The 26,598-nt window shown below is 41.6% G+C and overlaps 1 protein-coding gene across 4 annotated transcripts in view; it reads right to left on the reverse strand.

Moving 5' to 3' along the window:
- LOC132005475 (zinc finger protein 432-like) overlaps positions 1-26,598 on the reverse strand; it is a 61,498-nt gene that overhangs the window by 5,418 nt on the left and 29,482 nt on the right. For 3 of the 4 annotated variants that reach the window (XM_059382650.1, XM_059382651.1, XM_059382649.1), the window contains exons 2-5: positions 25,198-25,381; positions 20,083-20,209; positions 18,825-18,920; positions 10,807-14,418 (exon numbers count right to left, since the gene is read on the reverse strand). In XM_059382650.1, coding sequence (XP_059238633.1) covers positions 12,698-14,418; positions 18,825-18,920; positions 20,083-20,209; positions 25,198-25,212 — 1,959 coding nt within the window. In that variant the 5' untranslated portion in view covers positions 25,213-25,381 and the 3' untranslated portion in view covers positions 10,807-12,697. Of the gene's footprint in view, positions 1-10,806; positions 14,419-18,824; positions 18,921-20,082; positions 20,210-25,197; positions 25,382-26,598 lie in introns of those variants that run through there. The other variant, XM_059382652.1, reaches the window with a different exon arrangement.

The following is a 26,598-nucleotide window of genomic DNA, read 5'->3' on the forward strand; positions in this document are numbered from 1 at the left end:
CATATTACCAAAACAATAAGCGAAATAAGAGAAAGACAAATACAGTGTGATTTCTTTCATATGTGGAATCTAAGAAAACAAAATGGATGAACCCATGGTGGGGGGAAGAACAGAGGAAAACAAATCATGAGAGCCTCTTAACTACAGAGAAAAAACAAGTTGATGGAGGAAGGTGGGTGGGGGATGGGATAGACGGGTGATGGTATCAAGGAGGGCACTTGTTATGATAAGCACTGGTGTATATGTAAAGGATGAATCCTTGAACTCTACTCCCAAAACCAATATTGAACTGTTATGTCAATAAACAAGAATTTAAAGGAAAGAAACACATATTAGCAAAAAAAAAATCTAGGATACTATAAATAGGAATTACAGACAGTGACTAAGGGTAAAGGATTTAGCCCAGGAATGCCAGTTTGGTTGGCTGGCTGGCTCAGTGAGTTAAGTGTCCAACAATTAATTTCAGCTCAGGCTGTGATCTCAGAGTTGAGCGATCAAGTCCTGCATGGGGCTCCAGGCTGGGTGTGGAGCCCACTTAAGACTCTCTCTCCCTCTCCCTTTGTCCTCTTCCAACCCCTCGTATACTTATGTGCCCACTGTGTCTCAAAAAAAAGGTAGATGATAGATTTCAATGTAACAGCTAGAAATATAAACTATCAAGAGAATGAGAAGATAAGCTACAGACTAGATAAAACATTTGCAAAAGACATATCTGATAAAGGACTGTTACCGAAAATATACAAAGAACTCCTAAAACTCAACGATAAGAAAAGACAACCCAGTTTTAAAATGGGCAAAAGCCCCAAACGGACATCTTACCAAGGAAGATACAAGGATAGCAAATAAGCATATGAAAGGCTGCTCAACATCATAATTAAAGAATTACAAATTAAAACAACTCTGAGATACCATTACACACTTGTTAGAACAGCCAAAATTCAAAACACCAATTACACCAAATGCTGGCAAGGATATGGAGCAAAAGGAACTCTCATTTATTGCTATTGGGAATGCAAAATGATATAACCACTTTAGAAAATAGTTTAGCAGCTTTTTTTTAAAGATTTTATTTATTCAGCCCCACTACTCGAACTACCATCAACACCCAGTGGGTCACTTGGGACCTCGGCTATTGTCATGAAACTCATCATGCCCCATTTCTATCATTTCCAACATAAAGTCGGGTTCTGAATCCCCAATTTACCGTACATCCTGGTTGCTGACCTCGAGCCATGTGATGAACCCACATGGCAACTTTCTCTTAGAGAAGGCCAACCCTGCACCTCCTAGAAAATGTTTTGAATGGAGTACAAGTCCATTAGGACTACAGCGTGAATGGTGGTACACAGCCTGCATGGTAGTAGTCAGTAATTCTAACATGGGTTGACCATCCCCACCAGACTCACAAAACCTTATTCTGTCCCCATAGAACTTGTGGTCTGCCCTCAGAAAATACCCCAGGAAACTAACCTTTAATCTGAATGCTCCCTTCACCCTCTGGTCCAAATCTTGTCCAACCACAATGGTATGAAAGTAGAAATCAGTCACAAAAAGAAAGTGGGACAGTCAAAAATATGTGGAGATTTAACAACATACTAGTAGACAACCAAGGGCCAAAGAAGAAATCAAAAGAAATTTTAAAAGTACCTTGAGACAAATGAAAAAGAGAACCTATGAAAAGTTATTGGATGCAGCAAAAATGTCTTTAAGGGAGAAGTTCATAGAAATTCAGGTCCTTGTCAATCCACTTGAAAGCTCTCTAATAAACAACCTAATTTTACATGGGAAAGAAGTGGGGGGGGGGGACAAGCAAAGCCCCAAATTAGTAAATGTAAGGAAATAACAAAATGGAATGTGGAAATAAATCCAATGGAAACTAAAAAGACAAAAGATCAATGAAAATACAAGCTGCCTTTCTTGGAAAGATAAACAAAAAACTGACAAACTTTTAGCTAGACTGACGAAGAAAGAGAGAGGACTCAAATACAATCAGGAAAGAAAATAACTGGTCCCTGTCTCACATCAAAATCCTAAAGGAGAACACAGGCAACAACCTCTAACATTGGCCATAGCAACTTCTTACTAGACATATCTCTGGAGACAAGGGAAACAAAAGCAAAAATGAACTTGGGACTTCGTCAAGATAAAAAGCTTCTACCCAGCAAAGGAAACAACTAAAAAAACTAAAAAGCAACCTATGTAATGGGAGAAAATATTTGCAAATGACATATCTGATAAAGGGTTAATGTCCAAAAATCTATAAAGAACTTACCAAACTCAACACCAAAACAAACAAACAACAACAACAAAAAAACCAACTAAATAATCCACTTAAGAAATGGGCAAAAGACACAAATAGCCATTTTTCCAAAGAAGACCTACAAATGACTAGCAGACACATGAAAAGATGCTCAACAGCACTCATCATCAGGGAAATACAAATCAAAAACACAATGACCTATTACCTCACAACTTTTTAGAAGGACGAAAATTAACAACACAGGTAACCACATATGTTGGCAAGGAAGCAGAGAAAGGGGAACTCTCTTACACTGTTGGTGGGAATGAAAGCTGGTGTAGCCCCTCAGGAAAATAGTTTGGACGTCCCTCAAAAAGTTAAAAATAGAACCACCCTACAATCTAGCAATTGTACTACTAGGTATTTACCCAAAGGATACAAAAATACTGATTTGAAGGGACACATGCACCCCAATGTTAACAGCAGTGGTATCAAAAATAGCCGAATAATGGGAAAAGCCCAAATGTCCATCAACTGATGAGTGGATAAAAATGTGGTGTATAATATATACACACACATACATACATATATACAATGGAGTATTACTCAGCCATCAAAAAGAAATGAAATCTTGCGTTTTGCAATGACATGGATGGAGCTAGAGTATATTACACTAAGTGAAACAAGTCAAAGAAAGACAAATGCCATAGGGTTTCACTCACGTGTAATTTAAGAAACAAAAAAAATGAACATAGGGGAAGGGGGGGAAAAAAGAGAGGAAGACAAACCATAAGAGACCCTTTTAACTATAGAGAACAAACTGAGGGTTGATGGGGGGAGGAGGAGATGGGCTCAATGAGTGACGGGCATTAAGGAGAGCACTTGTTGTAATGAGTGCTAGATATTAATATGTAAGTGATGAATCACTAAATTCTACTCCTGAAACCAATATTACACTATATGTTAATGACCCAGAATCTAAATAAAAACTTGAAACAAAAAAGATAAGCAAATAAAATGATGATTTTTTTTTAAAAAGGTGAAAATGATTAAAAAAAGGTGAAATACTCAGGGAAAAAGATTACCAAAAATTTAAAACACCTTTTGAAAACTGTTATCAGAGGGAGCGCCTGGGTGCCTCAGTGGGTTAAAGCCTCTGCCTTCAGTTCAGGTCATGATCCCTGGGATCGAGCCCCGCATCAGGCTTTCTGCTCAGAAGGGAGCCTGCTTCCCCTTCTCTCTCTGCCTGCCTCTCTGACTACTTGTGATCTCTGTCTGTCAGATAAATAAATAAGATCTTTAAAAAAAAAGAAGAAGAAGAAAAGAAAACTGTATCAGAGAAATTGTGACGACTTAAATAAATGGAAAGATACACTTTGTCCATGTCAGAAAATGGTCCTTTTTTTTTAAAATGAACTGAACAGACTATTCTCCAGAACTGGCCTAGAGTCACAAATCTCAACCATAATCCCAGGAGGCTTTTCTGTATAAACTGACAACCTGATTCTTAAATTCACATACAAATGCAAAAGGTCTAGAATAGCTAAAACAACTGTAAAAAAGAACAGGATTGGGTGCATGGGTGTGGCTCAGTTGATTTACCAACTCTTGGTTCCAGCTCAGATTGTAAACTCCAAGTCCTAGGATCACGTCCGGTGTCGTGCCCAACACTCAGCTTGGAGTCTGCTTCAGATATGCATACTCCCTCTCCCTTTGCCCCTCCCCCTACTCTCTAAAATAAATAAGATTTTATTGGTGAGTCTGTACCACCTGACTACAAGAATTTTTATCAAAACTACAGTAATCTAGACAGGGTAATATCCGTGTCAGAACAGATGAATGAATAGAATAGAGTACAGAATAAGACCCACACATATATAGTCAACTGACATTTTACAAAGGTGCAAAGGCAGTACAGTAGAGAAAGGACAACCTTTCAACAAATGTTGATGGAACAAGTAGACATGCTATACAAAAAAAAAAAAAAGAACTTGGATCCATACATCGGATCATGTATCTTGCTCAAAATAAAAAAAAGTAAGTGAAAACCCTAAAAAAAAAAAAAAAAAAAAAAAAAAAAAAAAAAAAAACCAGAGCACCCTAAACCTTTGAGAAGAAAAAATTGGAGAAAATCCTCTGCTCTTGCAGCAAAGCAGATTGCTTAGGCACATCAAAAGAATAACTCATTAAGAAAAGTTCATGTGTTGGACTTCATAAAAACTAAATCCTTCTGCTCTCCAAAACACACTGTTAAGAGAATGTTGGAAGGCAAGTCAAAGACTAGGAGAAAATCTTTGCAAAGCATATAACTGGTAAAGGAAAAGTCTTGTATCCAGAATATAGAATGAATTCTCAAAAATTAACAAGAAAAGACAACACAGAAGTGTAAAAGACTTGAACAAGTACTTCACCAAGGAAGATATCTGAATGCCAAATAAGCATATGAGAAGATGTTTAACTAACATCATTAGTCATTATTAGGTAAATACAAATTAAAACCACAAGGTAAAAAATAATAATAAAAATAAATAAAACCACAAGGTACTGCTCCATACCCATCAGAATACCTAAAATCAAAAAGAATGCCAAAGTGTCACCAAAATGTAAATACTTATGCCTGGTGAATTTTATGGTATGTAAATTAAACCTCAGTAAAACTACTAAAATTATAATTGAATACTTTTGAATATAGTTATTATATTAATGTTTCACTCAGACACCATGGCATTGGCTCACCAACCGTGTTGATACTCACTGCAGTGATTAAGAATGTATAAATATCATCTCCTACACAAATATGTTGAGGATGAGCAATTACATGATACAATTAATTTTTCTTTGTGTTTATACAGATGATCCTAAATGGGGGGGGGGGGACAAGGTTTTCACTATGAAACAGAAGATAGGGTAAAAGAGATGCTTTTACTTAGAATGACTCTAAAAGGAAATATCCAAAAGTGCAGTGAACTTGAAGGCAAGAAAAACAAAAGCTACATCTTTAATAGTCAATATATCACAGGCTCACTCCGAACCCATTTAATCTTGTGGGAATGTTAGAAGAGTGGTGATGTTGGGAGACGAACTTTTCAGTAAGGTCCACGAGGACGGACTGAAGCAGTGAACTGGGTTCGGATTAACTGGAGAAAATGCACCTTTCAGGTCTGTCTCCCGCATTCATGGTTTGATCCTGAACCTTCCGATTCTCTGGGGGCCCTGGACCTCCTCAAACACTGACAGCTCCACATGGCGTCTCCAGGAGGGAGTCCTGTATCAAAGGCCCTACTAACCCACAAGCAAGCCCAAGGAGCCAACAGGGACATCTCCAAACCAGGCTTCTCTGACGCGGAAGCCAGACGAGACAGGCGTTCACGGACATACTCCCTACCCCACTTCTCAACCACTGAGTCCCACAGACAGTGAGATCCACGTGGACCTCAAACCCTAACACAGTAGGCCGCTCGGCCGAGACTTCTTCAGACTCTTAAGCACCGACTTTCCAAAGGCCCCATCACTCCCCTCAGATTCCTCAGGGACTGAATCCCAATAAAATCCCAGCCGCGGTTCTTCACATACGCTCCCGTTTCACTGACCCCACAGGCCGAGAGCTAAGCCCAGAACCCGACTCACCTGAACCCGAACCGCTACAGACGCTGCTGGCAGCCACGAAAGGCCACCCACTTTCAAAGCCACCCCTCTCCGCGTGCGCTTCCTCGCGGTACCTAGGGACTCGGGTCCTCCTGGGCCGACGCCTCCCGCGAGGACCTGGGAGCGCTACGGGATTTCGGAGCGCCGAGTACTGGCCCGGCTCTGTGACATACGGCCACGCCCACCCCGGCCCGTCTGATGGGAGGGGGCATAGAGGCTGTGTGAGGAGATCGAAATCATGACGGGCCACATCAGTGTTTTTACCTCCTGCTGGGAGGGATGGTCAACAGAGTTATGCTAACCGGGTAAGACTCAGAGGTTGGTGTCTACCCAAAGCCACCAGGCATGTTTATCCGCCGAGAGATGAAAGATGGCGGCGCCCTCTGTGCACTGCCGAGTGCAGTCGTTAGGCGGTAGCACCGTGGACGCGGCCATCTTAGAGGAAGGCAGGTGTCCGTACGGCTGGGATGGGCTCAGACCAAGGCCGACTTGGGGAAGAAAGTTTGAAGAAGCTGGAACGTCGCTGGAGAGGCCTCGGTCATAGAGTTGATAAAACCAGTGGTCGCTTAACGTCTTGGGTTTAGGGAGAGGGCGGTTGTGTATAGACTGGATAAGGCCCTAGTCGTTTAGAAGGAAGACCGCTTTTGACGGGCGAAGCTAAGAGGGTGGGCTTCCTAAAGAAATGCTAATCTCCCCGTGGGAGTGGATACACAGCTACTACCTGCAGTAAGGAAAGGGATGAAGTGAAGATGCAAATGTTTGTTTGCCTTACAAAAATAAATGAAGATGACCCTGGGGTATTGAATATGAAATTACGAGATAATGTAATTATTATACTTTGCATAGTGCCCAGATTTTTAAGAGCGCACACTTTAAAGTTTTTATTATTATTTAGGCATGGGAGGTTTAATCGTAGAGGATTTAGTTACTCCCTCTTTAGAAAGCAACCTGAGGGGCACCTGGGTGGCTCAGTGGGTTAAACCTCTGCCTTCAGCTCAGGTCATGATATGGTCCCGGGATCGAGCCCCACATGGGGCTCTTTGCTTGGCAGGGAGCCTGCTTCTCTCTCTCTCTCTCTGCCTGTCTCTTTGCCTACTTGTGATCTCTGTCTGTCAAATAAATAAAATTTTAGAAAGCAACCTGAATCAATTTACATTTTTCATTCTCTTTGATGTAGAAATTCTAACTGCAACAGTTTACTTACTAAAAAAATTTTTTTTAAGATTTTTTTTTTTAAAGATTGTATTTATTTATTTGACAGAGAGATTACAAGTAGGCAGAGAGGGGGGTTTGGGAAGCAGGCTCCCAGCTGACCAGAGAGCCCGATGCAGGGCTCAATCCCAAGTCCCTGAGATCATGACCTGAGCTGAAGGCAGTGGCTTAATCCACTGAGCCACCCAGGCGCCCCTAAAGATTCTTATTTATTTATTTGACAGAGCACAAGCAGGCAGAGCGGCAGGCAGAGAGAGAGGGGGAAGCAGGATCTCCACTGAGCAGGGAGCCCGATGAGGGCCTGGATCCCAAGATGCTGGGATCATGACCAGGAGCGGCAGGCAGACACTTACCCAACTGAGCGATGCAGGTGCCCCCCAAATTTTCTTAATATTAACAACATTGGCTTTTGCAATTAAAAAGGAAAAAAATCTAAATGTACGATGATAGACAATTACTTTGGTAAATTATGAAACATCCACTAAGCCAAACAGTACATAGGAACTGAAAAGAATATACTAAAATTGTCAGGATAAATAAGGAAAGATAACTGTATTCTCAAGAAGAAAAAAATATATCTTCAGAATAATATAAATCTTATGACCCCCATTATGGGAACAAATTGTAAGCATTTGCCTGTTTACTTGTGGTTGGTTAAGTAAACATTTAGTTTGAATTACTTCTGGCTTTGTACTTAAGTGTATTTCAGAAGTTTTCACATTCCCAATTTTTGCAATTCTCCATTGTTTACATATCTTTGTGTCATAATTCCATATTACTTTATTATGAAAATGTCAATTTTAGAAGTTTTAGAGTATTTAATGATGTAGATGCTCATAACGTTATAAATATTAAAAAACTAGCCTCAATTTTTTTTCATGAAATATACTTACATATGTTTGAAAATTTGGGGACAATATATTATAAACAATGCTAGACTCAGGTACAATTATGGGTTATTTAAAATGTTTTCAATGGTTTATACATGTTTTCTAATTTTTTAAAAACTTCTTTAAAATTTTAAGTATTGGGCGCCTGCGTGGCTCAGTCATTAAGTGCCTGCCTTCTGCTGAGTGTCCTGGGATCCAGCCACATATCTGGCTCCCTGCTCAGCGGGGAGCCTGCTTCTTCCCACTCCAGCTCTCCCGTGCTTGCGTTCCCTCTCTTGCTATCTCTCTGTGTCATAAATAAAATCTTTAAAAAAAAATTTTTTAATAAAATAAATTATTTAAGTAGGCTCCATGCCCAACATGGGGCTTGAACTCATGACCCTGAGATCAAGAGTCACATGTTTTACCAACTGAGCGAGCCAAGCACCCCATGTTTTCTAATTTCCATACATTAAGAATTTATTGTCAGTATAATTTCTTAATTGTAAGAGTATTTTATTCTCTTCAGGAATTAAATGGGTCACCCCATTCACCTGGGATGTCAAGCTCTGAAAAGTGAGTTCAGCCTCTGGTCCAGAGAGCTCAGGGTAGCCTGGGCAGCCCATTCTGGGACACTGTCTGATCGATTTCAGGAATGAGCTGATCTGACCTTGCCATGGCAGGATGTGTAGCTCTACGAAAGGGTAAGAACTGGAAGGGATCAGAGGGCCTGGTTGGTAGAACACTCATATCTGATTCTTTACTGTAGAGAGTGTCTACCCGGAATTCATCCTGTTACAGTGTAGTGGTGGTAACAGGTGCACTGATCCGGGATTTAGGGCAAAGATGTTAAAATTTAAGTATAGATCACAAAGATTATTTTACAAATACAGGGTCTTGGGCCGAAGACTAGAGGTTCTGGTTTAGGAGGTCTGGGGTTTGACTTAAAAATTTGCATATTTTACAAACTTCTCAGAGAATATTGAGGCAGGAAACCCAGAGAAAACACTTATAAACAGGTCTGGAGTGTTCCCGGCTTACAAGTATTATGCTTGCTGGTTACCCTCAGTATACTTAGGTCTTAGGACAAATTACATTGTTCAGAACAGCTGTCCTTGAAAACCCATACCACAGCGGTGCCTGGGTGGCTCAGTGAGTTAAGCATCTGCCTTTGGCTCAGGTGGTGATCCCAGGGTTCTGGGACTGAGGCCCTTGTCTGGCTTCTGCTCAGCCTGGAGCCTGCTTCTCCCTCTGCCTGCTGCTGCCCTGCTTGTGCTCTCTGTCAAATAAATAATTGAAAAACAAAATAGCTCCTCCATTATAAGCTATGTACTTGCCTTCTTATTTCTCCATAGCACTTAGCTGACATTCTATTATGTACTTATTTTACTCAGTCACCTTCACTAAAGGCCATGACTTTGCCTGTTTTGTTTATTAACATGTCCCCAGTGACAATGGTGCTTGGCACAGTGCAAATGCTAAAAAATAAAAATAAATTCCTTAAAGGAATGAGTTACTCAACACTGCCATAACACTGCCATAACACTTAAGTAGGCATGGAGCCTACTTAAAAATTTTTATTTTATTTTTTTAAATATGGCAAATTTGAGGGGGTGCCACAAGTAGGATTTATAAGCTAGATTGCATATCTTTTTTTAAAAAAAATTATTTGAGAGAGAGAGAACGTATGCATACACACATGTGAGTGGAGGGAAGGGGGAGGGAGAGAATCTGGAGTAGACTCTGCGCCGAGCACAGAGCCTGATGTGGGGCTTGATCCCACAACACTAAGATCATGACCGAGCCAAAACCAAGAGTCGGAGGCTTAAATGACTGAACCACCCAGGCATCCCACATGTTCTTATATCAAGGAAATAACTGGATAAAGAAGAACAGGGGAAAAAATAAATAAAAAATAAAAATAAATAAATTTTTTAAATGTAAAACAACAACAACAAGGGAAAAAAGGGGAGAGCAAGAGGCTTTTTTCTAGGAAAACTAAGATTTTTTTTTACCAGCAGACCTCCTCAAAAAGAATTGATAAAGGAAGCTCTAACAAAAAGGGAATGACAGAAGGAATGAAGAATGACACCAGGAATGAAGAAAATGAAATGAAAAAGGTAAATATATCATCAGATGTAATAAGCTTTTTTTTTTAAGATTTTATTTATTTATTTGACAGAGAGAGATCACAAGTAGGCAGAGAGGCAGGCAGAGAGAGAGGAGGAAGCAGGCTCCCCGCTGAGCAGAGAGCCCAATGTGGGACTCGATCCCAGCACCCTGAGATCATGACCTGAGCTGAAGGCAGCAGCTCAACCCACTGAGCCACCCAGGCGCCCCAAATGTAATAAGCTTTTAAAGTTATGTTTGACAACTGAAAGCAAAAATGACAACTTTACCTGCTCAGTGTATGAGCAGGTTTGGGAAAGATCAGTTAAGACCACTATTATAGGGGCACCTGGGTGGCTCAGGCCATTATCTCAGGGTCCTGAGATCAAGCCCTGCATGGGGCTCTCTGCTCAGCGGGGAGCCTGCTTTTCCCCTCTCCCTCTGCCTGCCTCTCTGCCTCCTTGTGATCTCTCTGTCAAATAAATAAAAATCGTAAAAAAAAAAAAAAAAGACCACCATTATATGCTACACACATCTGACAGGAAGTCTAGGATCAAATATGACTGTGCCAAGTGCAGGACAAGATACAACTGGGGCACTGATACACTTAAGGTGGGAATATAAATTAGTATAGCTACTATGGAAAAGTTTGTCAGTTTCTTATAAAGTTAAAAACACAAACTTAACATGGGCATTTATCCCAAAGAAATGAAAACTTATGTTCATACCAAACTGGATTCATAGTATCTTTATTCATAATAATGAAACACTAGAAACAACCCAAAGTCCACTAATATTGAACAAATAAACTATGGTGTATTCATAGCAAAAGAATACTACTCAGTAAGAAAAAGTAAAACTATATGCCCAACAAATTGGATGAATCTTAAGGGAAATTTGCTGTGTGAAATAGAGCCTATCCCGAAGGTCACACTGTGTCATTCCATTTTAACAGCATCCTTGAAATGACAAGATCAGAGTGATGGAGTACTGGTCAGTGGTCGCCATGGATCAGGGTTGTGGGGAGAGTGTCACTATAAAGGGGCAGCACATGGATGTTTCTCTGTGGGCACAACAATTCTGCATCCTGACTGTGTGAGATTTACGGGAGTCTATATATGTGATCAGGTTTCTTATAACGCTACACTAAAAGACAAAGCACATAAATTAATGCATGCAAACACTAGTGAAAACCAAATAAGGCCTATAGTTTACTTAGTGCACTGTACCCCTGTCATTTTATTGGTTTTGATTATGTGTTATAGTTATGTAAAATACTGTCACTGAAGAACCCAAGTACAAGTACTCAGGAACTTTGTACACTTTATAATTTTATGTGAGTCTAAAATTATTTCCAAAAACTTAGAAAGATCATATATAAGGTTATTTTCATAAACTACTTTCAAACTTGAATAAATACATCCGAATTTGTTAAATTACATTTATAAATATATTCCTTTTTCTTTTGCCTGAAAGAGATGACTTTAGAACCTAAGAAATCTAAGAGCTAATGATAACAATGATGCAAATAGGGCACAGAACACCCCTGCATTTTGTACATTAAAATTTAATCAGGATTGAGGATAGCCTACTTTAAAATGATGGCCTCACTGAGAATATGGTTCAAGGTTTCCTGCCCCAAAATGGACATCAGATGTAGATTAGACTTCTAATGGAAAACTCAGGTATGCATCGTTTTCTTGAGGCGGGTTTCCTTCAAAATTTATCTGCTAGCTACTCCACATTTAGTGTGTTCATGAGTTTTATGTCTGTAATGAATTTATCAAAATAAGGCAGAATGTAGCACTAAAATTCATACTTACTGGCATTTTCCTTCAACATGAATGTCACACAATTATTGAGCTTTTAATTCCAGGCAAAGGCTTTTGCACAATCATATCATTGCTACTGTGTGTAAGCTCGCTGGTAGGATCTATTATGATCATTGATGGGACAGGGTCTTTATTCCCATAGGAGGCTTTCCTATTCTCTCCATTCATAAGCTTTATCTTAATATATACTTTTCATATATGTAATTACCTAGAAATGTTTCCTCAGAACTTTTCTGCATTGAAGTATCAGGTTTTTTTCCTGTTGTGACATATGATATGAGGTAATTGATCGCTGAAGGCACTAGCACATTCTCTGCATTCATTGAACTTCACTCCTGTGCAAATTCAGTATTTCCCAAGGGTGAAAATCTAGCAACAGGCTAATTGATCTATACTGACTATATTCAGGTATGCTGGGAGCACACTGATGTTTAATGAGGTCACTGAACTATCACAGTTTACCCCCCGCGAGAGTTCACTTGTAGGTAATGAGTTCAGATTCTCTGCAAAGGCTTATGTACCTTGACTTACACATTTCTTGTGTGTATTGACAAGGCTTAACAAATGAAAGGTGTGAAATCCATAGAGTCTTTCTATGAATTCTTTGATGTACGATGGCTGCTGACTTGGTATTGAAGACTTTCTTCCATTAACAGTCTACAGAGTTTGCTGCATAAATTCCCTGGGAATAGGATTACCACAGTCAGTACACATGAAGTTAATTATGCGTGAAATCTCTGATGTCATACAAGGCGTATTTTCCTCCTGAGGGTGTGACCGTATTCATTGTGTCACTGGGGTTTGTTTCCATTATGAGTTCTCTGATGTACAATAAGATTTCTCTTTGAGGAGAAGCCTTTTCCACAGTCACTACATATAAAGGGTTTCTCTCCTGTATGAGTTCGCTGATGAACGATTAGTCGGCTTTTCACAGTGAAGCCTTTACCACATTCATTGCATGCATAAGGTTTCTCTCCAGTATGAATTTGCTGATGTAAAATGAGCTCAGCTTCCATAGCAAAGCCTTTCCCACATTCACTGCATACGTAGGATTTCTCTCCTGTATGGATTTGTTGATGTACAATGAGATAGCGTTTCATGGTGAAGCCTTTTCCACATTCACTGCACGTGAAGGGTTTCTCTCCAGTATGAGTTCGCTGATGTACCACAAGATTGCTCTTAAAGGCAAAACCTTTTCCACATTTATTGCATATATAGGGTTTCTCTCCAGTGTGAGTTCGCTGATGTAACATCAGTCCACTATTCACAATGAAACCTTTCCCACATTCACTGCATCTGTAAGGTTTCTCGCCAGTATGTGTTCGCTGATGGACGACCAGCCGACTCTTCAGGGGGAAGCCTTTCCCACATTCATTGCAGATGTAGGGTTTCTCTCCAGTATGAGTTCGCTGGTGTATGATAAGCATGCTCTTCACGGTGAAACCTTTTCCACATTCGCTGCATACATAGGATTTCTCTACTGTATGATTTCGCTGATGTACAATGAGATTACTCTTCCTGGGAAAGCCTTTGCCACATTCGTCGCATACATAGGGTTTCTCACCTGTGTGGGTTCGCTGATGTTCAATTAGTCGACTCTTCATCGTGAAACCTTTCCCACATTCATTGCATATATAGGGTTTCTCTCCTGTGTGATTTCGTTGATGTACGATGACATAGTGCTTCGTGGTGAAGCCTTTCCCACATTCACTGCAGATGTAGGGCTTCTCTCCAGTATGAGTTCGCTGGTGTATGATAAGCATGCTCTTCCCGGTGAAGCCTTTTCCACATTCGCTGCATACATAGCATTTCTCTCCAGTATGATTTCGCTGATGCACAATGAGATTCCGCTTCCCTGGGAAACCTTTTCCACATTCGCTGCATACGTAGGGTTTCTCTCCAGTGTGAGTTCGCTGGTGTTCAATTAGACGACTTTTCATGGTGAAGACTTTTCCACAATCATTGCATAGAAAGGATTTCTCTCTTTTATGAATTCTCTGATGTTCATTGAGCCTGGACTTTCTGGAGAACACTTTTGCACAAATATTGCATCCATAAGGTTTCTCTCCTGTATGAACTCTGTGATGATCTGTGAGCTGAGACTTCTTAATGAAGGCTTTTCCACATTCACTGCATATATGGGGTTTTTCTATTTCATGAGTTCTCTGATGCGTAATGACTTGGGACTTACTGCTAATAGGTTTTGCACTTACAGGGAGTTTAACAGCTGAATGAAAATATTCATGCTTATCACACAGAAATAACTTCACATCTCCACTGAATTTAGTAGAGTTTTTAATTTCATAGCTTTTTCTCTGGTTGACTAAACTTAAATTTGATTTCAAAGTTTTTATATAGAACTCAAGCATATGATTTTGCCTGGAAGGAAAATGATTTTTGCTTTGAGGAACAGTATTTCCAAATGCATCATTTTTGTTATTTTGTTCCATCCCTTTCAGCATTCTTGGATTTTCCCAGTGACCTTGCAGGTGGTTATGAACTTTGCTAGGTTCTAGAAGAGAAGAGAACAATGAATCCTTTCATAATCTTGTTTTGAATATAACTTTAAAAAATTCTTTCATGTTTCTTAACAAATGGCACATTACTGACAACCCTATGATAACAGTATAAAATAAATGCCATAGGGTGCCTGGGTGGCACAGTGGGTTGAAGCCTCTGCCTTCGGCTCGGGTCATGATCCCAGGGTCCTGGGATTGGGCCCCGCATCGGGTTCTCTGCTCAGCGGGGAGCCCTCTTCCCCTTCTCTCTCTGCCTGCTCTCTGCCTACTTGTGATCTCTGTCAAATAAATAAATGAATTTTTTTTAAATGCCATATATAAATTTTCCTTATCTCTTATACATTGGTAAATGTACATTTCCCCAAAAGGGAAAAGCAGTAAGTATAAATAAGGTTATGCATCTGACAATGTATGTAGATTTGCTGCTTTCTAACTAGGAACTCTCAAAACATGCAGAAATAGTAAAAACAGAAGCAAGTCATTGTTGGCAGCAAACGACAGGGTTGGAGGAACACCATTCCAGAGATCTTGGAAAAACACCAGATCATAAAGGGAGAAGAGACCACTATCCTGAACTATGAGGGTTGCATTTGTTCACTCCAAACTGTTTCCTGAATGGCTCCTGTGTACAAGGCACTATGCTGGTGTTTGGAATATATAAAATATGCCTCACTTTCACTGATCATAAATCTAGTTAGGGAAAACCAAATGATGAAGAAAAGAAAAAAGAAGGGAGTTGGATATTGTGAGATGTGATTGTGATTGAAGAAGCAACGGAGACTGGAAAGTGGAGGGAATCAGGATATACCTCCATAAAGACAAGACAGTTGAATGATGAGTTCAGTGGAGAGTGGTTAGTGACAGTGAGGAATCTAGGATTTCTCTGATAACCATATGGCCTGGGTACCTACCACTAGGTAGGTAAAGGCATGTCAAATGGAGATGAGGAATACTGCTGAAATTCAGAATGTATAGGGGAAAAGCTGTGTTGTAGAACACAAGCTTTGTGAGGATTACTGGGCAATGTAGTACAGACATCGAGGTCTGGTTGGAGGAGTAGATGGAGATAGCAGTGTTGAAATGATAACATACCTGTCCTCAAGAAAAGAAGACTGGGTGAAAAGTTGTGAGAACACAGACAATGAAAGATGGTTGAAGGCACAGGAGGTTTTAGACATTTCAACACTTGGACTGGGAATTCTTTAAGTTCACCTAGAGAACCCAAAATCTGACTAGGGACATTGGGGAACCATGCAAATGGAGGTGTATGAATAAATGCATTTGTTACCTAGCAAGTAATCAAGTAAGGTCTTCAGAATTGAAAGTGACCCAAGATACTCTTGCATAGTAATCCTGTTCCTCAATTGGCCTTTCTGTAGACCACAACCAGACTAACTTTCTACAGACATCAGTCAGATTTAGTGAACACCACCCTTAGCCTGGCTCTCATGTTATCATACGTTCCATCTACACTGAATAGGCTGATCATGACTGTAGGAAATCTGGAAGCCAGACAGTGTATTGGGTAGCCATTTTCAGAAGCTGACATTCTCCTGCACAGGATATAGAAACTGTCAAGCTAGTGACATTCTGCGTTCAGTATGGAAATCATACCCAAGCTTTTCCCATTTCAGAGTCCCCGATATGCTGTTCCCTCACTTGCCAGCAGCAGCATCTAGTTCAGTAGCTCTACATTTGTGTCTTGGTTGGCAACAGGTTGTACAAGAGGAGCAACTTCCTCCTCTAAAACCAAGGTGTGTCAGCTTTACCTTCAGTTTTTCTTATAACAGTTAGTTGTTCCTTATTGTTACTCCACTACCACTGTCCAGGTGAAAGGTCATAGAACCTAGAGCTACAAAAAATACAAAACCGGGGCACCTGGGTGGCTCAGTGGATTAAAGCCTCTGCCTTCGGCTCAGGTCATGATCCTGGGGTCCTGGGATCGAGCCCCGCATCAGGCTCTCTGCTTGGCAGGGAGCCTGCTTCGCTTCCCCTCTCTCTGCCTGCCTCTCTGCCTCCTTGTAACCTCTATCAAATAAATAAATAAAATCTTTAAAATAAAAATGCAAAACCAAGCACAGCCCTCCACCATGCTACCTCAAGTACTCACATATCAAATCTAGTCATTCAGGCAACAAAAGTACACACCCTTGCGAATACTCCCATTTATCCATGAGTCCACTCCACTGATTCTCCCATCAACACCTTCTAATGCTGCTTTCGTGCAGCCAACTTCAAGCCATTCCGAGTAGTCAATGCCTTGCAGTTTCCTATTTCATGCCTTCATTCCTAATTCCCAGTGGCATCTTCCTAATTCAAAATGTAGATGTCCTTTGTATATATCATGCTGTCGTTCAATTCTGACGATACAACCACAAGCCCTATTTCCTTTTTATTTCTAAATTAGTCCCTTTATTATTTTTATAGTTACCTTCAGTTAAGATTTAATTTCACCCAAAGAGAGGTCTGGCCCTTGCCATTGGCTCCAGGGAAGTGATCTCTAGGCCCTCACAATGTCCTACCTGATAGGAGTTCCTTTGTTTGCCTGGGGCCTTTGGACACTGGATACTCTAACAGTGTGGTTTATGAAGGAGACTTTGAGCCATGCCATGTCAGTTTCAACCTCTGGACACTCAGAGGAACTGGAGACTATAGGAATTAGTCTGATTTCTGGTGGGGCTAAAAACTAAAGTTCAGCCATGTAGGCAATGTGTGAGTGAGCCCCAGTAAAACCACTGGATGCCAAAGGTTCAAGTGAGCTTCCCTGGTTGACAATACTCTTTGCATATCCTCACACACCATGGCTGGGAGGAGGTAATGCTGGCCACAAGTCTAGAAGCACTATGTGCTTCTAGAATTCCACTGCTGGGTGTATGCCTAAGAAAATGAATGTTCATAGCATAATTCATAAAAACCAAAAAGTGGAAGAACCCAATGTCCATGAACAGATGAATGAGTAAATAAAATTGTGGTATATCCATACAGTGGGAATAGTATTTGGCAATAAAAAGAATGAAGTACTGACACATGTTAAAGCATGGAAGAACTTTAGAAACTTTAGGCTAAATGCAAGAACCCAGACACAAAAGACCAAATATTTTATGATTATATAAAATATCCAAAACAGTCACATCTCTAGAGGTAGAAAGTCGATCAGTGGCTGCCCAGAGCCTGGAAAGAAAAGTTTCTTTTTAATTTTTACTTTATTTTTTTAATTTTATTTTTAAGTAATTTCTATAACCCCCAGATCAAGAGTCACATGCTCTACTGAGTGAGCCAGCCAGGCGCCCTGGAAATGATTCTTTTCAAAGTGATGAAAATCTTCCAAAATTGCTTAAGGGGATGATTACATAACCCTGTCAATGTACTACAATGCACTGAATTGTATGTGCTAAGTTGGCAAATTATAGGTTATGCGAATTATTTCAAAGCTGCTTTTAAAAATAGGGAAAACAAATGATTTAGAGAAATGGGAAGACCTTGGACAAACCAAGGGAAAATCGGAAATATTAACCATACAAAGGAAGCCATCAAGACAGGCATAAGCTGATTAGAAGTGATGTAGAATGTAAAACCATCTTTTCTAGTGAAACACTGAACAGCAAGAGCAGAGACCTTTAAGACAAGAATGCTATAGCTGAGAGCAGTGTGGATGGGGTAAGGTGTACAGTACAAAAGGCAAATCTGATGCTCAGATGAGATAGAAGGGGATTGTCAGTGGAGGGAAGGGGATTAATTCTCCTCATGCAGGGACTCAGAAATCTTGGGCAGGTAAAATACCCACAATGCTACACAGTATGTATGAGACACCAATTTGGAGTCTCTTCCAGACAACAGAAGAGCTTAATTCATGAGCCAGAAGGAAAGCCTCAAGTATTAGGAATTCAGCAGAGAAAATGGAAAAGAGTTGGAAGAATCTCGAGTGGAAGGGAAAGCTAGAAAGGACTAGCTAGAGACCAGGTTACTGTGATGGCACAACACGGGCTGGAGCCGGCCGTTGGGAGGGCAGCTGGCATTTCCCAAGAGCCAGGCGGGAAGGTACCATAGTCAGAAACAGTGTGAATTCATACAGCTCTTTCGGAGTAAGGCCTGGGGATGGGGGGTACGGATTTCACAGCCAGGGTGGCGGAAGGAATAGGGACACACACTCTGACAGGGTACAAAGAAAGGGTAAACCACAGACTCCATGTAAGAAAACTAGGCAAACCAACAAAAATCAAGATGTAAAATGAAAAGAAGCTAGGGTCAGATATCAGAAGAGAAAAAAAGAGTTCAACTTCCCTCTAAAGACCTAAAGGGAAAGTTCTGCTATGGGAGAAAGATACAAGGAGCACTGCTGCCAGCCTTCTCTCGATGACGAGGGCGACTTCCGGTTACCAGGGTCCCGGTTCTCACTCACCCTGCCGAGTTCCACTGGGGACTTCCTCCTGTTTCGCCCACGGTTCCTCCCCTCGTTCCAGCCTGGAGAGTGCATCTGGCTTGCTGGCTTGATACCCTGCTCATGGGAAAGAGAACACTTGGACTCACCAAATCTGGCTGGGGTCCGTGAAGATGGGGGAATGCTACATTTGAGGGCCTGAGACAGTTTTCACATCTGCAAAGCAGAGGCTTGTCTCTCAGGAGAGGGCACATATGACTCTGTGAAATAATGATGTGGATTTGGTCTTTGTACCCAGTTCCTGACACATAGCTCCTAAGGCCCTTGTAATTTCCTAAGTGACAGCCATGATAGGAGCATCTTCTGTTAGAGCATTTGGTCTAAGTTCCCGTTCCCGACATAAGAACTTCTAACATCCCTAGACTCTCTAAAGTGATGTGTGTCTTTCTGTGAACTAATGACTGGTGGCAGGGACCCCTGTAGAGTTTGAGCGTGGTGGCTGGTTGCCACAAAAACCCTGGCAGGATGAGAAGATTAGAACCTTCAGCTCCCATCCACTGCCCCTGCCACTGGTAGACTGAGTTAATCATGATTTAAGCAATCATGCCCACAGAATAAAACCTCCATAAAAAGCCCTAAACCACCAAGTTGGGAGTTTCCAGGTTGGTGAACACACCTGAAGGGCTGGGAGGGTGGGCAGACCTGGAGTGGTCATGGAAGGTCCACACCCCTCCCTTACACCCACGCCTTACACAACTATTCCTTTGGGCTGTTCCCAAGTTTTATCCTTTATAATAAAATAGTAATCTTAAGTAAAGTGCTTTCCAGTTCTGTCAGCTGTTCCAGAAAATTGCCAGGTCTGAAGGGGGTTGCAGGATTGCCCAATTTATTGCTGGACTGGGTAACCTAGGTAGTGGGCACCCAGCAGTGGCCACTGGCATCTGAAGTGAGAGCAGTCCTGTGGAACTGAGTCCTTAAGCCTGTGGAGTCTGAGGCTAACTCTGGGTAGTGGCAGAACTGAAATGAATGGCAGGACACCAGCTGGTCCCTGGAGAGTTGGAGAACTGGCTGTTGGTGTAGAAAAACCCCACAGGTTTAGCACCGTTTGTGCTGGTAGTAAGAGCAGGTCGTAGTACATCAGACCCTTGTGTCATGTGCCCAAGGAGGCACTGAGACTCTGCCAAATAGAGCAAAGCAGTGGCTCTGGAGTGTAAGCAGCTGAGAATGGAAAGGCCACTAACTGGGCACCCTCTGAGTGACACAGGGGAGCTGTCCTCACCCACTGACACCAGGTTGCTGTAGTTCTCCAATATCACATCCCGGTACAGGCCCTTCTGGGCGGGGGCCAGCAGCTGCCACTCCTCCCAGGTAAAGTCCACGGCCACGTCCTCCAGTGTCAGCGGTTCCTGTAACAACATGTTCCTGTTTCATACGAGTGTTTCTCTTTCATTGATTCATAAGAAGTACACAGGAAGTTGTTCTGCTAATAGTAACTACAAAGCTACAAAGCTGAGACCAAGTCTGATGTATATGTTGTGGTCCGCACGTTTTTAAAGAAATTCTCTGACACTGGCTGGGTAGCCTAAAATTCAACTCAGTTCTAACACGAGCTACCTGGAGATAGTGTCACATTTCATGAGGTCAGTCCCACAAGGCCACCTCTGCCCCCACCTCTGCCCCCTCTGCCCACCTCTGCCCCCACCTCTGCCCCCACTTCAGACACCACCAATCCAAGTTCATGTTGTCACCCAGGTTTCAGATTAACCAGCTATAGATGACTCCCTCCTTGGGTTGAATTTGCTTGAGTGGCTCAGAGAACTCAGTTTACTTACTGCATACTAGTTTATTGTAAGAGAATATTATAAAGGATACAGATTTCATCCAGATCAAAGGGCCCCACAGGGCAAGGCATGAGGGGAGGGGTGTGTCATGCAGCACCCATGTCCCAGCACCCATGTCCACCAAACGGAGAGCACTCCAACTCACATACCTTTGGAATCTTATGGAGGCTCCATCACACAGGAATGACTCGTCATGAACTCAATTTCAAGCCCCTCTCCCCTCTCTGGATGATGGGGTATCACTGAAAATCCCACACTTCTAACCATGGGTTGGTCTTTCTGGTGACACCCCATACCCAGGAATCCACCCAGAGTCATGCCATTAGAACAAGAGATGCTTCTATCACCCAGGAAATTCCAAGGGATTTAGGAACTCTGTCGCAGATGAGGTCAAAGACCAAATATTTGAACAAAAGATGCCAATGGTGGGGCGCCTGGGTGGCTCAGTGGATTAAGCTTGGGTCATGATCCCAGGGGCCTGGGATCAAGTCCCGCATAGGGCTCTCTGCTCAGCAGGGAGCCTGCTTCTCCTCATCTCTCTCTCTGTCTGTCTCTCTGCCTATTTGTGATCTCTCTCTCTGTCAAATAAATAAATAAAATCTTTAAAAAAAAAAAAAGATGCCAATGGTACTCTTTCACTTAGGGAATTACAAGGATTTTAGGAGCCTTGTGTCAGAACTAGGGGCAGAGACCAGTGTATGTTTTTTGTTCTTTCATAAAAGGTTAGCATCACAGATACACTTATGAGATAATCGGTGTACTGGAATATTCATTTAAAAAAATAACCAAAAAACTGGGGCGCCTGGGTGGCTCAATGGGTTAAAGTCTCTGCCTTCGGCTCAGGTCATGATCTCAGGGTCCTGGGATGGAGCCCTGCATCGGGCTTTCTGCTCCGCAGGGAGCCTGCTTCCTCCTCTCTCTCTGCCTGCCTCTCTGCCTACTTGTGATCTCTGTCAAATAAATAAAGCTTTAAAAAAAATAACCAAAAAATGAAGCAGACACACAAAATGATAGAAAATGTAAAGGAGAATTAATAGAGACTGAGGATAGAGTGAGGCCTATACATAGTTTTTGGGAGCAATTACAGAGAATCGGAGAAGCAATGCGAAGATCTCAGGACTGAGAAAACTTCAGAACTGACCGAACATCCTGCAACACAGACTTAATCAGCAAGCAAAACCCGGCAGGAAATCCAAGTCTAGACTCATCAATCTGACCGCATAGAACACCAGCAGCAAAAGTCAAACTATGAAAACAACCAGAAAGAAAAGACTCATTACCAACTAAAGAGAGATAAAATTTAGTGAAATAAAAACAATAGAAGCAGGGAAAATGTTGTGATAAATCTGTATTTGGTCTTTCCCTGGTTCCCAGCACAGTTTCTTAAAACTGTTGGACTCTCTGGAGTCCTAAGTGTTTTCTGCATCCTGACATGATGACTAATGGCTGGGGGCCCCCTGCAGAGCTTCAGGATAAGAGACCTGAAAGACCCTCAGCAGCCAGGGAGGAAAGACAGACTGGACGACCAGCGATTTAATCAATTGTGCCTGTATAAGAAAACCATCATAAAACCCCCTACACAACAGACGTGGGGAGCTCCCAGGGTGGTGAACACATTGAGGTGGGGGCAGGGTGGTTCCCTGAGGGAGGACCTCCTCACCCCTTCTCCCTTCCCTGGCCCTGTGCATCTCTTCCATTTGGCTATTCCTGAATTGTAGCCTTTACAGTAAATCAGTAAATGTTTGTAAAGTGCTTTCCTGAGTTCTATGAATTGTTCTAGCATATTACCAACCCTGAAAAGGGAGTTGTGGGAACCATCAAATTTACAGCTGGTCACCACAAATATAGGTAACAATCTGGGACTTTTGACTGGCTCCTAAAGTGGGGGCAGTCTCATGGAACCAAGCCTTTGGCCTGTGGGATCTGATGTGAACCCCAGGTAGTGAGTATCAGAATTAAGTTGAATTGTAGGACACCCAACTGGGTGGGTAGGACACCCAACAGATTTGGAGAATTAGTAGGTTTGACTAAAATAGCCACATTTGGTGTCAGAGCTTCTGTGAATAAAAAAACAGATCAAGAGTGTGGAATGTCTTCAATGTCCTGTCCTGTGGTCATAAAGGTTATACCTGAATGCCACCAGGGAATGAACTGAGACCTGCCTGTCAATGGACCTGCCATATCAGGGAAAAATTGATGGGAATCTATCCCCACATCATTGAGAGATTACACAGAGATGAGAACAGACTTGGTAAAGCCTGCATATTCTTAACACTGTTGATATTATCACATCCTGATTATTTTATGTGACATGGAGACTCATTTGGAAAAATGAAAATTTAGGTTCATACCTAATATCACACTTGAAAATACCTTTTTCCTGTTTCAAGTTAACCATAAAACAAAGGAACCTATGATGTTCGTGTCATAATCCAAAATCCATAGAAAAATAATAAATTTTATGAAAGGAAAGAATTAAAACATCTGTGTTGAAAAAGATATCATGGACAGAGTGAAAAGAAAAGTGACAAGCTGGGAGATGTTTTTTATAAACAAAATAAAGGACCAATACACAGTGCTTAATTCTCATTAACTGGTAAGAAAAAAATGTTTTTCTAAATGTAAAAGGCATTTTGCAAGAGAAAAAAATCCAACCGGCCAACAAGTAAATAAGGATTCCAATCTCAAAAGAAGGCAAAAGAATATTGGACCATTCCGACTGTTGAAAATTATGCAATCTTGGGGCACCTGGGTGGCTCAGTCAAGTTTCTGCCCTCAGCTCAGGTCATTATCTCAGGGTCCTGGGATCATGTCCCATGTTGGGCTCTCTGCTCAGTGGGGAGTCTGCTTCTCCCTCTCCCTCTCCCTCTGTGCTCTCCCGCTCTCAAATAAATAAATAAAATCTTTTTAAAAAGAGAACATTTAGCAATCTGATCCTGTCCTATAGCACCGGGAAAGATTTCAGGCGTGGATCATGCACATACCACTTAGGAGGCACTCACTAAATGCTTTACATCGTTTAACTCCTTTTGCGGAGTATGATTACAGGCAAATGAATTTTGTAGTTAATAGTCACCAATCCGTTGCAGTTATTATTCCTTCAGATGCTTGAATTATAGCATCTTAAATCAACAGATTATGTCCTTTGGAGTATGATTCCACTGATACACAAAATGTCGTGATAGTTGTGTTTACAAACACAAATATACATAAATCTAAATACATTTCTACATGGGCACATGTATACAGATGCACACACAGGTTCAGTGACAGCAGGAACACACCAAGTTTCTACTGAAGTGGTACGAAGCAATGCGGAAAGGGGACAGAAAGAGGGCATTTATTTTTTTGCCCATGTATACTCCATCATGAGGATGTTTTTCCTTTAAAAGGTCCTCATGAGAAAAAAATAAGAAAAGGTATTCATGGGGGGCTTCTGGGTGGCTCCATCACTTGGGCATCCAGCTCCTGATTTCGGCTCAGGCTGTGACCTCAGAGTGGTGGGATCGAACCCTGCATAAGCTCCAGGCTACCTGCTCAGAGGCTGGGATTCTCCCTCTCCCTCTGCCCCGCCCCACACTTGTGTGTTTTCTCTCTCTAAAATAAATAAGTAAATAAATAAACAAACAAATCTTTTTTAAAAAATGATACTCATGAGTCATTTGTACAAATACAGGAAACAAAAGCAATAAAGGAAGAGTACGTAAAAATTAGATCTTAAAATGGAAAAGGATAACACATTTTCTGGGATAACATGAAGTTACACAGCAAACACTCCAGAACCTTATAACTCAAGCTCTTACCAAAAAAAATTTTCCTGCAACTATCTAAAGCCAAATATGTAATTTAATGCCAGTTCAGCCATCTGTTCATGAAGCCTTGCATTGGTTCCCTGCAAAAATTGTGGTCACTGAGTTTCCTTGGCCTATTCCCACAGAAGACTCTGAGGAACTCTGTAATAACAGTAGGAAGTCTGCTGCTGCCTTTATTGGAAAGCTACTGCTCACAACACTGTCCACTCCATCAACTCTAAGAATATAACATTTTCCTTGAGTCCTGAGTGCCAGAGGAACCATTCTGCTTTCTCCTCATGGTCACTGCATATCACATAACATGATTCTCTCATCACACACAAGAGATGCAGTGTGACGGCTAATGTAAGCCAGAGGATTCAGTTACACGTGGTGTTCCAACATTCATCATTTACTAGGAATCATAGGAACACTATGGTCTTTTCTATTTTTTTTTTTTTAAGTAGGCTCCATGCATGGAACCCAGCCATTTTTTTTTTTTTAAGTAGGCTCCATGCATGGAACCCAGTCCAGGCCTTGAACTCATGACCTCAGATTAAGACCTGAGCTGAGATCAAGAGCTGGACAGTTAACCAACTGCACCACCCAGGCGCCCCTGAACCCTATATTCTTCCTTCTGCTTTGTGACAATGTTGGAGTTAGATTCAAACCTTAATTCTCTGTAGATACTGAACGGATTTTTACAAGCCTCTACACATCCATTAGGGAACAAAAGAGAGAATAAAACAAGACAAAAATCACCTGGGCATTGATCATTTTCTTCTGTTTTGAGAAATAGCCAGCAACTGCAATATTCTGTCTTTGTCTCTTCTGGATATGCTCTAAATTTCTAGTTAGAAATCTAGTCACCAGTCAAAAGTGGCCCAGAGATGACACTATCTAGGTCCTGGGGCCTCCTTTTTCTTCATTCATTTCTTGTCAGGATCTGTGGGCCAAAGAACAAAATTACTTTCAGCGTTGCATTCTCTCTTGCTATGCACTCACCTTAACACATGGTCCCAGTATTTCTGTCTCTTTATTCATTCCCCAGAATTCGTGCCTTAGGCATAAGACTCTGAATGTGTAGAAATAACAAGGATGGGGAAAGTGGCAAAGGAGAATCAGAACAGAACTATGCCTCCCTGGCAGGTAATTTTCAGATCAATTTCAGAAATGAGGCCATATGGACAGTGAGGAACAGCGAATTTTTCCTTTAAACTATGATGTTTTCCTACCTCTTTTAAAAGTCTTTACATACCCTATCTACATACACTTCAATGTGAGGAACAATGAGCACACCAAAAAAGGGGGGAAGGAACAAATTAAAAAAAAAAAAACTCAAAAATATAAATACTGGGAAAACAGCAGTCTTTACATACATAGGTAACCTGAGAGGAATATCCAAAAGAATACACAAAAATTACAGAAGGGTAGACACAGAATCTTAAATAAAAGGCTAATTAGGGATGCCTGGTTGCCTTAGTCGGTTAAGTGGCTGCCTTGGGCTCAGGTCATAATCTCGCAGTTCTATAATCCAGTTCTGCATCAGGCTACTTGCCCAGCGGGGAGCCTGCTTCTCCCTCTCCCTCTGCTGCTCGCTCTGCTTGTACTCTCTCTCCAATAAATAAATTAAATCTGGTGGAAAAAAAGGCTAATTAATTTAAAATCTGAATCCTTCATCTCCCCCAAATCTTTCATTTCTGCAGGTTCAAAGGGATGGGCTCATGCGGGGGAGCCAAAAGAAATTAAGAAATTATATGGAGGACAGATTTGGGGTTGAAGCTTTTGAGGAGGGCTAACGTTCAACAACTCTGTTCCAGGAGCGAATATGAGCCCAAAGCACCAAGCAACCAGTGTTCCTGAACATGCACGCCTGTTGTCACACAATCCTGCACAAAAGACAGATGATAGCAAACCCAGACCAGCGATACACATACATGGACCTCCCTTAATGTTTCCCCGATCACTGAGCTCCAAATTATTCCAGATCCGCGCCAAACGCCGCCTTCACTGACAAACACCACCCCGCCAGCTGTCAATCACCTACAAGGAGAGTGACCCGCGACGACTCTAAACCCTGACTTCAGGACTCTGGGTAGTTGATCTGTTTAGACATTCCATCACTGACCACCAAGGCCCCCCACGACTGACACCAAAGACATC

This window comes from Mustela nigripes, chromosome 17, assembly GCF_022355385.1.
Source record: "Mustela nigripes isolate SB6536 chromosome 17, MUSNIG.SB6536, whole genome shotgun sequence".
NCBI classification, from domain to species: domain Eukaryota; kingdom Metazoa; phylum Chordata; class Mammalia; order Carnivora; family Mustelidae; genus Mustela; species Mustela nigripes.